Below are 15,370 nucleotides of genomic sequence, written 5' to 3'. Positions count from 1 at the left end.
CGACAGATGGCCACCCAGCTTCTGCTTAGAAACCTCCAATAAAAAAGTGTGCCACCTTCCAAGTGAGTCTGTTGCACTATCAAACAGCTCTTAGTGCCTGAAAGTTCTTCCTAATGTTTAGTTGGAATCTCCCTTCTATTTTAATCCACTGCTTTGGGATAGTCCCAAGAGACTGAAGTAGTAACACAGTAAAGAGAGAGGAGTGGAGAGAGCAGACCTACCACCTATTTCTCATAGGGAGGCATAAGAGCCAACTCCTATATTTGAGGGGGCCAGGGGGCCCCAAAGTTGATGGGCATTGCTGCTCAAATGATGTGTGTGTGCCACGTCTTATGACCTAATTATGCGGGCCTAATTATGCGGGGCAGAGCTTACCTGGCCCCCCCAATATTTTATTCAAGTTTGCACCCCTCGAGGGAGGCCCTTGCCTCTCAGGCCAGCTCTATACTATTGCCAGGCTGAGAGGCTTCCACATCCCAAGAACAGAGCAATATGAGCGATCACCTGCTGCTGCCCTCACCTCCTCCCGACTGTGGATTTCCCAGAGGCACTGGGGGGGAGGAAGCACCATTAGTGTGGGAAACAGGACAGCAGGATATGTATGGTCTGATCCAGTAACACATTCCTGGTTGGTATTCTCTACCCACTGCAGCACAGGCCAGAGAGCCAAGTACAATTCCATGCACACCTTTAGTCAGGTAGAAAATACGACCACAGACACAGATCTTTAGAAGCCCCGTAATTTACAGGAGCCTTTGTCCACCTGGCACCCTCAAGATGTTTTGAGCAGTCACTCCCATCAGCTGCCCTTTCCACCCACCAGGATGATCATCCAAAACAGATGGAGAGCTTCAGCCTGACAAAGGCCAATTTAAGCCAAGACACCTAGGTGGAGAGGATTACCTTATACAAACCCTATTTACGAGTGTGCAACTGACAGATCTCAGCCGTGACAAGTTTTTAGACAAAATTGCCCAGCCTTAGCTAACACATGAAGAGGTGTGCATGCACACGAAAGCTCATACCAAGAACAAACTTAGTTGGTCTCTAAGGTGCTACTGGAAAGAATTTTTATTTTATTTTGTTTTGACATGAAGAGGAAAGCAGGCTACACTTCAAAGCCCCTACGCTTGCGAAGCAGAGATAATCAGCACTGCTTGTGTGAAGAAAATGATTCTTTCAAGGTCGGGTCCCAGCTTTTAGTTTAAGAGGGAGCTAAGGTTGATTACATCCCTACTGTTCTTCAGCACTTGAATATCCCTCATTTTTCTCCTAAGAGCAGAGTGACCCTAGCAGAGGGCAAGCAGGAGTTGTCTTTTCACACACCTCACTTTTATTGCTCTGGATAAAAACAAATGCAAAAAAAAACCAAACACCCGCAAGGGAACAGGGGAGAAGAGAAGACTGACAATGTTGCCTCCCTTACTGAAAATGCAAGACTACTCATGCAGGGGGCAGCCCTCAATACAGAACCAAGTGCTGAAGATCCTGGGCAATGATATACCTGGGCATCTAACTTCGATGGGCTACTTGGGGGAGTAAAACAAACGGAGGATGGCCTGTGCCATTTGCGCCAACGGAATCCCAGGCCATAACAGAATGAGCCTCAAGCCAGAAGCAATGCTTTCGCTTTTTATGAGAAGCCCTGCTAGCAGCTTTCCGTGGGTCAAATTCAATCCAGAGTCACAAGCAGACCCTTCCTTCGCCAGGCAGGCGGAACTGTTCATCTTTTTCTGCACAACACTGTCCTGGCCTCTGTGTGGCGCTGCTACCGCTGGGAAGAGCAGTCTGCTTCGTAGCCCTCTGTTTTCATGTCGTTGAGGCCCAGCTCTTCGTTCTGCTCAAACCGCCGCTCGTAGTGCTCCACTCGCATCTCTGGGTCTTCCTCAGGAGCGTAAACATTCTGCGGGCAAGAGGGGGTTGTGTTATGCGGGGATACGACACAGAAACCCACCCTGCACAGCCCACAAGGAATGAATCACCAGCTTTGGGGAGTCTGGGGGGTAGAAGGACACCATGGCCCGCTCCCTGTTTAGCTCATTTTAGGAAAGGGATCACATGGCTTACGCAAGGGCCAAATCTAGAGCAGGTGTATATTAAGTTACATGGAACAAGCATATGGATGAGAGCTATCAGCCAGCGCAGCAGGTGGTCTGGGATGTTGGGAATTGAGTCCAACGTTCATCTGGAGAACACCAGGTACCCCATCCCTGACTTGTATACACCTCTCTCTCTCGAATACTTTTCAAGGCATGCAAAGCTGGGCCTGAGTGCAAGCATGCTTGGATTCTTCGGCAATATGTTTGGAGGCACCTGGATATCTGATGTTTTTCCCAATCTCAAAACTCCCCACTTATCCTCAAAATCCAAGACGCTAAGCCAAGAAGATTGCAACTTGGCTCAAGCCATTTTCAACGGTGGGTGTGTTAGCCAAGGACTCCCCGGCATCAAGCCCCCAATGCACTACGCAGGCCCCTCAAACCCCAAAGTTAGGCACTTGCTCTGTTCCTCATCCTGTGTCCTGTTCCTGACATGGATAAGGAAGGTACAGACTCCACTGTGGCCCTATAAACATCCCTGTTGTAACCTCCACTCCTTCAGCATTACCATCCTCCGCTGTCAAGAGGTCTCCAGCTCTGTCAAATGACTGCCCTTTCTTCCCTTGCTGTCCTGGGTGTTGAGCTGGGTAACATAACACCTGGGTTGGTGCCATCTTAGCCTGTTCTCAGCAATGTCAATATCTTAGGCCTCTCGTCATCACCGTAATTTTGTGCTCCTTCTCCCCAAACACTCTGAAACTCAACAGCCAGGCACATGCATACACCACAGCTTGTCTTTTTTAAATGGGCCATTCTCAGAACATTACATTTCCTGTTCTCAGGAACCAACATGGCCAGCACTTGCTACAGAAATATCTGCTAAACAACCCCTTGTTTCTTCTGTCCCAAGTTCACTGTACCTGGAGGTAACTGTTCCCTGCAGGGTCATCCAGGATAAAATGTATCCTCAACTGCCCATCCACTACCTGGAGAGAAACAGAAAAGGCATGCCCATCAGAGATGGCTTCATAGCCTCTTATCCCAGCCAGAAAATTAGCCCATGTACAGGAGGAGCATCAAGCCAAAGAGCCCAAATGCCCTTCTCATCATTTATTTAGCTTATTCAATTCAATAACCTTTATTAGGCATAACAGACAAGATGATTTCAGAACAAACATTGTGTATAACATATATAAGATATAAAATCAACAAATTAAGGCTTGTATTAATTAAATCTTTAGCACTAAAATTCACTACTAATCCATAAAAAAATAATTTCAAACTTCTCATAACAAACCTTAGTTAAAACATCAGTTGGTATAAATGGTATAACAATATATCAATTCCGCATTACTATTTAATTAAGATCCCCTAATCCTCTTTGTGGTGGCTTAATCTTTCTGCATGGACTGAGCTTAAAAATTCGGCCACTATTGAAGTGATTTTATCATTACTATCCGATAATAGTATTTGAATAGTTGGAAACGTAGAGGTAGGCATGTCCATTTGTAAAGCATTTAATAACCAACTTCTAGCATTAGTGCCAAAATCACAAGAGAAGAAGATATGATCCAATGTATCAAGTTCATTCTTACTGCATTTACAGAAACGTTCAGATTTTGGGAGAGCTAAGTACCTTCCTCTTACTATCAAGGAGGGAAACATGTTAAATCTAGCTAACATAAACAATCAACAGGATTCGCGCTTCTTAAGATTTGTAATATATCCCTTTTGGAAATCTCTGCACAAAGGGAAATTTTAAAAAGGGGGGGGAGCAAGTGCTGTACTTAGCGACATCAAAAATATAGCTTATATACCACTCAATATTAGCAGTCTCAGAGAGAGACCTCGGAGATTATAGTGGGTGAATACTGGGTTGACAATGAAGGTGTCAACCCAGTATGCAGTAGCTGTGAAAGGGGCAAATTCCATGCTAGGAATCATTAGGAAAGGAACTGAAAATAAAACCGCCATTATACAAATTTATGGTGTGACCACATTTGGAATACTGTGCAGTTCTCCACCTCAAAAAAAACATACAGTTGTACCTTGGTTCTTGAACGTAATCGGTTCTGGAAGTCTGTTCGACTCCTGAAACCGTTCAAAAACCAAGGCATGGCTTCCGATTGGCTGCAGGAGCTTCGGACGTTCGGCTTCCGAAAAACATTCGCAAACCGGAACACTTACTTCTGGGTTTTCAGCGTTCAGGAGCCAAAACGTACAAGTACCAAGGCATTTGAGAAGCAAGATAGAACTGTATTGTAGAGTTGGAAAAGGGTAAAAAAGGGGGGGCAACCAAAATCATCAAAAAGAGGTGGAGAAACTCCCCTATGGGGAAAGGTTACAGAATTTAAGGTGAATAAGAGGAGACATTATAGAAATGTATAAAATTACTCATGGCATGAAGAAAGTGGACAGAGTATAAAAATTCCTTCTCCCATAACGACAGAACTTCTGGACATCCAATGAAACTAAAGAATATAACTCACACAGTAAACAGCTCACAAATATGAAACATAACTAAAAACTAGTAGGTAAAAAAGGTAAAGGATCCCTGGATGGTTAAGTTCAGTCAAAGGCAACTATGGGGTTGCGGCGCTCATTTGCTTTCAAGCCGAGGGAGTCGGCGTTTGTCCACAGACAGCTTTTCGGGTCATGTGGCGAGCATGACTAAACCACTTCTGGCGCACAGGACACTGTGACGGAAACCAGAGCAGTACCTATGTATCTACTTGCACTGGCGTGCTTTCGAACTGCTAGGTTGGCAGGAGCTGGGACAGAGCAATGGGAGCTCACCCCATCGCGGGGATTCGAACCACCGACCTTCTGATCAGCAAGCCCAAGAGGCTCAGTGGTTTAGACTACAGCGCCACCCGCATCCCTTTTACTGAAAATCAGTAAGCCTATATCAATAACATCATAAAATCCAGCAAAATTAAAATTTATGAACTACAGTAAAAAAAAAGTACAATAAAACAGAATAGCATAAGATGCTGAGTTAAAGGCATAAAGAGGCACCAAACCTGCTGCAGCTTCCTGCCAAATGCACAGAGTTTTTCTGCTCTGTCTGATGTTGAGCTGTCCCCCAGAGTGAATGGGTTCTTCGCCACCTGCAAGGGACAACTCAGAATTTAGTCCCTGTTCAAAAGGAGGTCACCCTCCCTAAGCCAGCCAGTGACTCTGCTCACATCCAGCAGTTTCAGTCTTCCCATTCTGTAACATTATTCCTGTCTCCCGTCCCTCCAGAGACCAACACCTGTTGGCACCTGCTGGCAAGATGCACACCTGTCTAGAGGAAGGACTTTTCTCCAGCTGAAGTGCAGCCAACAAGCCAACTCAAATTTGTTTTGAGTTCCTACTGGTTTAAGGAGTTCCCCCCCCCTCCTAATTTAACAGCTTCCTTCCAATATGTTTTTTCATTAAGTGCAATTCACTTTGTGAGGGCTTTACCTCCAAAGGTGGGATATACATTTGTTTTATTACAAAACTCACCAGAGTCTGGATATCCTTTAGCAATCCTTCCAGAGTGGTGAATTTCCCACCCAGGGCTCCCATTCCTAGCTCAAATTCAAGTTCTGGAATCTCCACTCTGCAGGTTTCGGACTATGGAAGAAGGAGGACATTTCACTTAAGTTTCTGGAGGCAGGAATTTGCAAGAAACGGACAATGACGGAGGAAACAGCACCACACCTTGAGGATGTCCCTCGTCATGTCTGATGAGTCAGTCACATGAAGGGTTATTTTGGTCCCCAAAGGCTCTATGGCTCCTCCAGATTTAACCTGTGGACAAGTAGGAAAACTGTAAAACGGACAGAGTTCATTCAAGGAAACATCAACACTGCCAGACCAAAAGCCTCTCACCTCATTTGTTCTGTGCCCACAAGAATCACAGTTCGTAGCCATGATGATGACTTCTTTGAAATGAGGAATCTCTGGAGAAGGAGAAGTCAAGGAAGCCAACAGACTCAAACAGCCAAACTGTTTTGCTGATAGATACAAGACCCACTTCTTTGCTTTGTCAGAATCCCAAGCCACCACCTCCAGCCTCAGAAAATCACTACAAACCACCCTTGACACAGTTGCTCCACCACTAAAAAAGGAATGTTTGGTTGAACTGCACTCTTTGGCCAAGAGCGATGCATCTCCACGCACACACTTTATTGGCCCCACATGACCAGATTGGAATGTGACATTTCACAGATTCAAAAGGATACGCACCATCTTCATGTTTGTACTGGCCGGAGCATTACATTCGGGACAGTTGGTGCCAAACTGCAGCACCTGGAATACAGGAGAGGGGCACAGTGGATAGCTCAGTCAGTGGAGCATAAGACTCTGGATCTCAGATTCCTGCATTGCAAGGGGTTGGATGAGATGACCCTTGTGGTCCTTTCCAACTCTACAATCCTATGATTCTAAGTCCCTTTCTGTAGGATGACCCCTGCTGGGAACAGGAACCCTCCAGAGGGCGCAAGCCAGACCTAAGCAGGCCACTGAGTACTCCAGAAGACTCTGCCTAAACCTCAAGGTCAGTTTACTCACTTCATTCCGTAGGTCGTCCACAGAGTCAGTCACATCCTCCTTGGATTCCTCAACCTAAGAAAGAACAGAGATGTTGGAAATTGTCTTAGGACCTGCAGCACGGCTCAAAGGTCAAGAGATCGACAACAGTGGCACATGAACTAGAACGCCATTGCCTAAATACAGTGGTACCTCCGGTTGCGGACGGGATCCGTTCCGGAGCTCCGGTTGGATCCCGAGGTTTCCGCAACCGGAGGGACTGCTTCTGTGCATGTGCGTGCGGTGGCAGACTGCTTCTGCGCAGGTGCGCAGTGCAGTAGAGCACTTCTGCGCATGCGCACACGGCGAAACATCTCCAGGTTTGTCGCTTTCGCAGCCCGAAGTTTACGTTACCCAAGTGTAATATAAGCCGAGGTGCTACTGTACTAAGTTATGGAGCCTTCATGAATCCACCAAGCCCAGACACCCTCTAACTCACGCTACCTCAATTCCAAGCAGAGCAGCCTGCTGGGCGGTTCTCCTGTAGTGGGTCACCACCAGGGCTTCGTCCCTCTGTGGGGCATGAGGGTTTTCCACAAAACTGTTGCCAGAGGGGTCGTCTAGGATCTGGCAGAGAGAAAGGAAGGGAAGAGCCATTAATAGCCTCTGTTTGCTTCTGCAGGGAACAATTGGGTGCATGCCAGGATAGGCCAGAGGTCCTCACCCCACCTGGTGGTACTTACGAAAGTGAAAGCTGAATCCACATCTTTCAAGCGCTTCAGCTTACAGATGAATTCCTCAATCTTCTCTGCAATGTCTGGGTGGGTTTCCTGCGTCCAGAAAGCAGAAGCAGTTGCTTTTAGCCTCTATTATCCAGACCAGCTCGGAAGAGGAACTTGGGAGTCCAACAACACAAACTTAAAATCCAACACCACAGGCCACAACTCAGCAAGGCCAATGATCAGGGAGGATGAGAGCTGAAGTCCAACAACAACAACCGGAGAACCAAACATTCCCCTTCCCTGCTTTATAGCAAAGAGTATCAAACAAGCACAGAGAAAGCTGCCTTATATCCTCTGCTTTAGGACCAAGCTCTCTGTTATTTGTCCAGCATCACTTGCTGCATGTTATTGCCAGACATAGCTAACAAGTGAGTCTTTGTTTACCAAAAGGGGGGGCAGGTAAGGTGTTAGCCACCCATATTCGGGACTTCTGGGGCCTTTAACAATACTGCTAGAAATATTTAGGACCAGCTTTACTAGCCCACAGGACTGCGATAGAGCTGTCCAAACCAAATAAAGGGTGTTCAGTGCTTCTAGGCAGTTCTCAAGTTCTGCTTCCCGAAGGGTGACTTCTAAACCTAAAGAAGCCCAAAATTCGTTTAATATACTGGCCATGCGATGAGCACTGCCACAGCAACTGCCAGTGCCAGGTATCTTGTTCAATAAGGAAGAAATCATTCAGCAGCTGATGTCCCCAACACATGCATCTTTCCCCCTGCCAGCTGACCGAAATGCCCCATGAAATGACAGGTCAGACCCATACAGACAAGAAAGTCCTCCCCCCTGTGGAGCCCTTACAAGCAGCTTACCCTGCGGAATGACTGGTCCTGTTTCAATCCTTCTATGGCTCTCTCAATTAACCCTTCAATGGTGGTAAGAGCTAATGAGAGGGAGGGAGAGAGAAAGGGCAGACACATCACTACCCAGCAGTCCAGACCCCACCAGTTATATTCTTCCACACTGGCACACAAAAGTGACTTACAGGTGAAACTCGAAAAATTAGAATATCGTGGAAAGGTTCATTTCTTTCAGTAAGGTGAAACTAATATATGAGATAGACTCATGACATGCAAAATGAGATATGTCAAGCCTTTGTTTTAATTGTGATGATTATGGCGTACAGCTGATGAGAACCCCAACTTAACAATTTCAACTTTGGGGTTTTCATCAGCTGTACGCCATAATCATCACAATTATAACAAGCAAAGGCTTGACATATCTCGCTTTGCATGTCATGAGTATCACATATATTATACACCAGTAGCTAATGGACTTTTCCACGATGTTCTAATTTTTCAAGTTTCACCTGTATTACTGGAAATAACGAGGTTGGCTCCTTTGCTGGCTCTCATAGACTGTTATCAGTCCATCCTGCCAGCAACCAGATCCTCTGCAGTGAGCCAAAGACTGGGTAGAACAGGGAAGGGAGGCCCCAACTTCTGCTTTTCAAAAGGCAGCCTGGCAACACAATTCCTTCTCTGCCTCGTACCCCCATCAATTCCACTGCTCTCCCCACAGCTGCCCTTAGAAAATAGAGCAGATGGAACTAGCACACTGATAGCCACTGCAGGTGCACAGAACACAGGGTGAGCTGGCGTCCCCATGATTTAACCTAGGAGCACCACTACTTTGGGAAGCAGTCAGCAGCCACCAACTTGGATGGCTTTAGAAGAGGGGTAGACAAATTAAAGGTGGACTCTCAGTGGCTACCTGCCACAGTGGCTATGTTCTCTCTCCACTGTCGGTGGCAGTAAGCCTCTGCATGCCAGTTGCTGTTGCTGTTGCACTCGAGTCCTGCTTATGCGCTTCCCATACGCATCTGTTTGGCTGCTCTGAGAACAGGATGCTGAATGAGATGGGTCTCTGGCCTGATGCAGCAACCCAACAGTTAATTCTCATGTTAATCTGATCAGGAGAAACACGAGAGCAGACTCTCAGAAAGCAGGAAGCTATTTAGTGGAGATCTGGACCTCTTGTTCAAGCCAGTACAACAAATGCCTCTTCCACACACCCTTTAAAAGCCCCACAGTGGAAAATGTTCCTTTTCACGCCCTCAAACAGCAGCTCCTCCACCGGAACAGGTCGTCAGGAATGTGCTAGTAGCTCCTTGCATCCCAAAGACCAGCTGCCCCAAGACATAGTGAAACGACCATATACCCACCTCCCTTCTGTGAAAAAGCAGGGATTTCAAAGTCTAGCTCGGGGACTCTAGCTGTGGCACAGTCAGTCTTCACCACTTCCCTATTCATATCCTGGGGAGAATGATTTACAGGAGAGGTTATACCAGTCTAGAAACCCAGCAGCCCACCTGATTGGGTGAGGACAAGGACATGCCTAAAGCACACATGAACTAAAGGGAAACACAAGCTGAGTGATAACACCTCCCCAACTAACCCAAACCAGAGCAGGGGTAGGGAAAGAGGCCTTTTGAGTCAGCTCCAGCCCACCCCATTCCTTCTGCCTCTTCCTGGAAGCTTGTGCCCATGTTACCATTTATCCCTAGTAACCAGAGATAAAAGGGTGACCAAAGCCAACCCTTAAATTTGCAACGGGGATAGGTGGCAGTTAGATACCCCACAGGAAATGGTACGAAAACCCAAATGCCTATGGATGCCTATGTCACAGGTGTTTTTGAACTCTGCACTGGAGGAGGGGTGTAAAAGGCATCTCTTTTGAAATGGCAGAGTAAGTTTCTGGCACTGATTGAGTGGTTTTCTATATGTAATCTGGGTTATGGCTTCTACACTGCCTTGAATCTTGGAAAGGTGGCTATTAAATCTTTATATAACATAAGGACCTCAAATCTTGATTTCTTTAGTCTGATTTCTGCAACATGACATCAGCAGCCCAGCCCACCTGCAACCACGCACTGTGCTGCCTTTGTGTTGTAAGAAAGTAAGCTTAATTGATTGAAAGCTTACTTCTCTGCCAATTGTGGTTTCTCAAGCCAGATCAGCTTTACAGCGAATCAGTTCTGTGACGCAGTGGATCCAAATGGGCAGGGACTGTGCCAAAACCAATCTTCAAAGTTGCCAAATTTGCTTCTAAAGCAAAATCAAGGTCCTTAAGCTACCACAGGGGAATGGGAAGCAGACAAACCCGCTCACCTGCTTGCTCTTCACAGTCAGCACATAGCATACACCTTGATCCTGGATCCGGCCAGCCGACTGGATCTCTGAGTTGGTCGAGCCACATGTGTTGCAGGCAAAGGAACTGACAATGATCTCTTTGAAGAAGGGAATCCTAGTCAGCAACAACCGAGTCACCCCCTAGGTAAGGAAAAAGAAGAATAAAGCCAAACTGCAAGGGCTCAGCATCCCAAACACCTGAGCTGCTGCACAGTCACACTTTGCACCTTTCCCCGTTATACAAAGACACTACAACTTCCCCCTGTGCACCAAAACTCTGTAACAGACATGCCTTATCCCTAACAAACACTACCTGCTCCTATAACCCCAACGCTGAAAGAGGGTTGTATACGATAGTCCAACTTGGAGTAGACCCACTGAAGTCAATGGGCATTACTAAATTAGGGGCGCTATTTCCAATGGGCTTACTCCAAACCAAACGAAGAACAGTCACCTATCCTCCCCTCCCCAACCTAAATTCAATAATGATGTTTAGAAACTATATGGCAAGAAAGCAAGGCCTGAGATGGGGTCGCCCAGCACAAAGAAGGGATTTCTCTCCAGGGGCAGGTCCTAGAAGAGGAGGAATAGGGAAGGAAGCAATGGAGGCTGCGGGGCGGGGTTCCCATCTTGGCAGAGGCTGCTACCATTATAAGAAAAACCTGCGTCTTAGCAACCCCACAAGAGAACCCTCTCGTCCCCCTCTTAAGAAGCTGCCGGGGGGGGGGGGAGGAAGTGTCCCGCGCCACCCCCGCAGGACGGTGAGGCCCCACAGCCAGGGGCGGAGAGAGAGAGAAGGGACCAGCAGAGTGAGGACTAGCATCTTGGGGAGGCTCACGTTGGAGTGACAGGCCATGCAGAGGGACTCGATCTCGGCCGGCAGCTGCTCCTCGTCCTCGGCGCTAAGCGGGCGGAACAGCGCCGGGGCCGCTTCTACGCCGCCCCGGACAGGGTCCAGAGCCCCGATGGCCGACATGCTTCCCGCAGCAGCAGCAGCAGCAGCAGCGACCCAGGCACGCTTCCGGCAACCCGGAACTTCCACTCAACGCATGCGCATTCTCACGCATACCGTTAGGCCGCGGGGGAAAAGGGCACCGGCTTCGGGTGACGTCACAGGCGTCGTGTGACCGAATCAGTGCGCGGTACTCCCACGCGGGCCTCGCGGGCTTTTCCCAGGCCTCGGCGGACTCAATAAGAGGGCCAGCGGGCAGACTGAAGTTCAACAGAGGAAGAAATAAGAGGACCAGCGGGCAGACTGAAATTCAACAGGGGGAGAAATAAGAGGACCAGCGGGCGGGCAGAAGTTCAACAGGGGGAGAAATAAGAGGACCAGCGGGCGGGCAGAAGTTCAACAGGGGGTGAGGGGAGAAACCCTGGGGTGGAATTTCTGTCCACGTGGCCATACTGGAAAGCCAGGTTGCTAGATCCTCTGCATAATCCCTAGCCCGCTGGCGGTTAGACCTCAGAAAGGGAGGCATTCCCCTCCCAGTCCGGTGGCAAAGGCACCACCAGGAACCACTTGGCCGGGTGGGTAGACAAGTCGAGCCCTTGCCAAGGTGAGCCTGGCCAGGCTGCAAGCCGCTGGGAAACGAGAGGCCTCAATAGAACCTCCAGAGCCTGGAGAAGTCTACCTCTGAATACCAGTTGCTGGGGAGGAGCTGCTTGCAGGCACCCTAAAGGGTTGTGCATGTCCATTGTGGGTGGGAACCTGAGTGCTTGGCTAGACAGGTCCACCTTGGCCTTATCCAGGAACCAAGCTCTTCCAGTTGGAGGTGTGTGTGTATGTGTGCACATGAATGGGGTGGGTCTCTGCTTAAAATTTAATACCTGGACCAGAGAGTTCAGCCCCCCCCCCCCTTTGCACTGTGGTAGACCACTGCAGATTCAGACAAAACAAGAGGCAGGACCAGTGGAAATGTTACTTTATTACAGACAGTCAAAAAGCCATTTACAGTGCAGAACAAGGAAGCCAATGTTGATGCAGAAAGTGTAGCAGCAATGCTTTGTTCACAGATTCATACTGATCAGACACACAGAGAGAGAGGGGGGGGAGAGGGATTGGTAAATATGTGGTGCAAAACCACTTTGTGGCAACGAAAGCAGAGCTTAGTAAATATTTTGTGCTTAGTTTTGCAACTATTGGAAGGCAATTGAAACCTGGAAGTTCAGCTGTTCTGCAATTTTCTCCATTTTTTCATTTAAAAGAATAATTACATTTCTATACCACCTTTCATCCAAGGATCACAAAAATACATATCATAAGTAACAAGGAACAATAACACTTGTTCAGTTAGCCAAAGGCCTTGGAGAAGAGGAATGTTTTTGCCTGGCACCTAAATATATGTATGAAGGCACCAGGCGAGCCTCCATGGAGAGAACATTCCACAAATAGGGAGCCACCAAAGAAAAGGCCCATTCTCGTGTTGCTGCTCTCTCGACCTCTCATGGAGGGGACGCATGAAGAAGGGCTTCAGATGATGGATGCAGTGTGCATATGGGGAGAGGTGGTCCTGGATGTATTGCGGTCCTGAGCCATTTAAGGTTTTATATGTCAAAACCAGCACTTCAGATTGGCTCAGAAATGGATTGGAGCCAGTGCACTTGGGCCAAGATTGGCATTATATGCTCAGGTAAGCAACCTGGCCACTGAAATTTTGCATTAGACCACAGTCATAAACTGGATATACAAACTGGAGCTGATGATTCCACAGCCATTTATGCATTACCTATTCCATAGGTATAGTGGTTCAGCTAACATCTAAGACAAGAAACAGGGCATCAGAAGTGGCAAATGGTAGTAGTTTCATTCATTGTTATCTATCCATCTATCTGGCTCCTACTGAACATAGCAGCTTAAAGGTGGGTGTCATGGGAGCTGGTTGAACCTTGTTTTAAGCATGGCAAAAAAAGGTTTGAGCAAAGTCACCACCATGTGCTCACATGATGAACATAAGCCTTTGGAGGTTTCAGTTTTCAGTGCTTCTCTTGATGTGGCAATTTCTCTACCCAGAGGTGCATTTAGAGTGAATGCAGAAGTGAGTAAAATTTACACTGAGGAGGCACAGTGAACACGAGTCTGGCCTCTCATGAATAGGGTGCAGTTTATTTATATACCACCTTTTTTTAGCCAGAGGCCCCCAAAAAGGTGAACAACATGAATGCATATTATTACAAAATATATTTACAGAATTACTGCAGTATATATCATAGCTGTCAACTTTCCCTTTTTTGTGAGAAATTCCCTTATTCCAGCACCGTTTCCCATTGCAAAAAAGGGAAAGGTATATTGTATATACCTACAATAAAGGTAAAGGGACCCCTGACCATTAAGTCCAGTCGTGTCCGACTCTGGGGTTGCGGCACTCATCTCGCATTACTGGCTGGGGGAGCTGGCGTACAGCTTCCGGGTCATGTGGCCAGCATGATAAAGCTGCTTCTGGCGAACCAGAGCAGCGCACGGAAACACCGTTTACTTTCCCGCCAGAGCAGTACCTATTTATCTATTTGCACTTTGACGTGCTTTCGAACTGCAGGAGCTGGGACCGAGCAACAGGAGCTCACCCCGTCACGGGGATTCGAACCGCCAACCTTCTGATCAGCAAGCCCTACAATACATCAAATAGAAAACAGTGGCAGGATTTTTAATCAACATTGCCGGGACGGGAGGAATATAATGTGTCGCTAAGAGGAGATCCAAGGAGATACTCCATATCAGAAGCAGCCTCTTAACACTCTTAAAACATGAGTAAAATTAAGATGGGAGCCAGGTCTTAATCATTCTAACAGAGGGAGGTCCAATTTTTCATACCAAGTGGAACACACGTGTACTTTGACACAGAAGCCATGGGATGCACACTGTCTTGCCACACAGGAGAGAGGAAGGCCAACATTTGATATCCCCCCTCTCGTGCCCCCCCTTCCCATGCTGCCTTCCCAAAGCTGGCTAAGAGATGCACTTTGAGAAGGAGACACAAGAGCTCTGGCAGAATCCTAGAGCCCTCTCGCCTTCCCAAAGCTGGGGAAGCATTAACTAGGCTTTGGGAAGGAGACAGGAAGACTGTCAGAGCCCTCACATCTCCTTCCCAGAGCCCAGCACCTTGCTTACCTGGCTTTGGGAAGGCTGAGTCACGGGTGTCAAATGTTGCCAAGGTCCACACATTGGAACACCCTGTCCTAGCATGTTGTTGTTTAGTCGTATCCGACTCTTCGTGACCCCATGGACCAGAGCACGCCAGGCACTCCTGTCTTCCACTGCCTGCCACAGTTATGTCCTACAATAATGTTCAGCAATCTCAACTGCATGGGTGAGGAACTAGAGCTGACCCACTGGCCGGATTCAAAGCTCGCTCACCTGCTATGTGTCACCTTTGATAGATGGGTAAGCCTCAGCCCCCTGGCATCCAGTGATTCAACTTCGAAGGAAGAATCGAGTACTTTCTCTCCCGGTTCTTCCTTTCAAGTTGCAATTCAGTACATTGTGCCTTTTTCTGTCACCGCAAGGTACCAAGTTCAAAAAAAGTGCTGAATTGCAACCAGCGTCTGGAAAGGCAGAACTGCTGCTGGCATCATATGTTGTCAGGTGATGGACAGGTGGACATGGTTTGGACCCAAAAACGCCATGGACCTAATTGGGATGTGTGTGATTATCCCTGCAAGAAGGTTCCACACCGCTGCTCTCATGGCTGTAGCCTTCTATTTAAATGTTTATCGCCTACCAAATAATAAAGAAAAGGAGAAGGGAGAAAATGTTGTTTGCCACAAGAGATGATGTATTGAGCTTAGCTGTATCCAATAATTCTAAGGACCTGTCCAGTTTGGTGTAGTGGTTAGGAGCGGCAGACTCGTAATCTGGGGAACCGGGTTCGTGTCTGCACTCCTCCACATGCAGCTGCTGGGTGACCTTGGGCTAGTCACACTTCTC

The 15,370-nt window shown here is 47.6% G+C and overlaps 1 protein-coding gene across 1 annotated transcript; it reads right to left on the bottom strand.

Moving 5' to 3' along the window:
• Positions 1-1,618: 1,618 nt before the first annotated feature.
• ZPR1 (ZPR1 zinc finger) lies at positions 1,619-11,465 on the bottom strand. The gene is made up of 14 exons (XM_033172073.1): positions 11,288-11,465; positions 10,429-10,590; positions 9,483-9,573; positions 8,131-8,201; positions 7,283-7,369; positions 7,044-7,166; positions 6,582-6,635; positions 6,254-6,320; positions 5,901-5,971; positions 5,730-5,819; positions 5,532-5,642; positions 5,063-5,149; positions 2,960-3,025; positions 1,619-1,903 (listed from the first exon to the last, which is right to left on the bottom strand). The coding sequence occupies exons 1-14, from the start codon at positions 11,423-11,425 to the stop codon at positions 1,769-1,771; spliced, it is 1,353 nt and encodes a 450-aa protein (XP_033027964.1). The 5' UTR covers positions 11,426-11,465; the 3' UTR covers positions 1,619-1,768.
• Positions 11,466-15,370: the final 3,905 nt, after the last annotated feature.

The sequence above is a fragment of the Lacerta agilis genome, chromosome 15 (assembly GCF_009819535.1).
Source record: "Lacerta agilis isolate rLacAgi1 chromosome 15, rLacAgi1.pri, whole genome shotgun sequence".
NCBI classification, from domain to species: domain Eukaryota; kingdom Metazoa; phylum Chordata; class Lepidosauria; order Squamata; family Lacertidae; genus Lacerta; species Lacerta agilis.
The sequence above is the reverse complement of the archived record's forward strand: the minus strand, read 5'-3'. Positions and strand labels throughout refer to the sequence as shown.

Bases quoted from the DNA above. Each gene is read 5' to 3' on its own strand.
- ZPR1 (XM_033172073.1), bottom strand. From the start codon at position 11,425: ATGTCGGCCATCGGGGCTCTGGACCCTGTCCGGGGCGGCGTAGAAGCG. The intron at 7,370-8,130 runs GTAAGCTGCTTG...TTCTGGACGCAG, and splicing joins AGGACCAGTCATTCCGCAGG to GAAACCCACCCAGACATTGC. The intron at 6,636-7,043 runs GTAGCGTGAGTT...GTTCTTTCTTAG, and splicing joins CTGCTCTGCTTGGAATTGAG to GTTGAGGAATCCAAGGAGGA.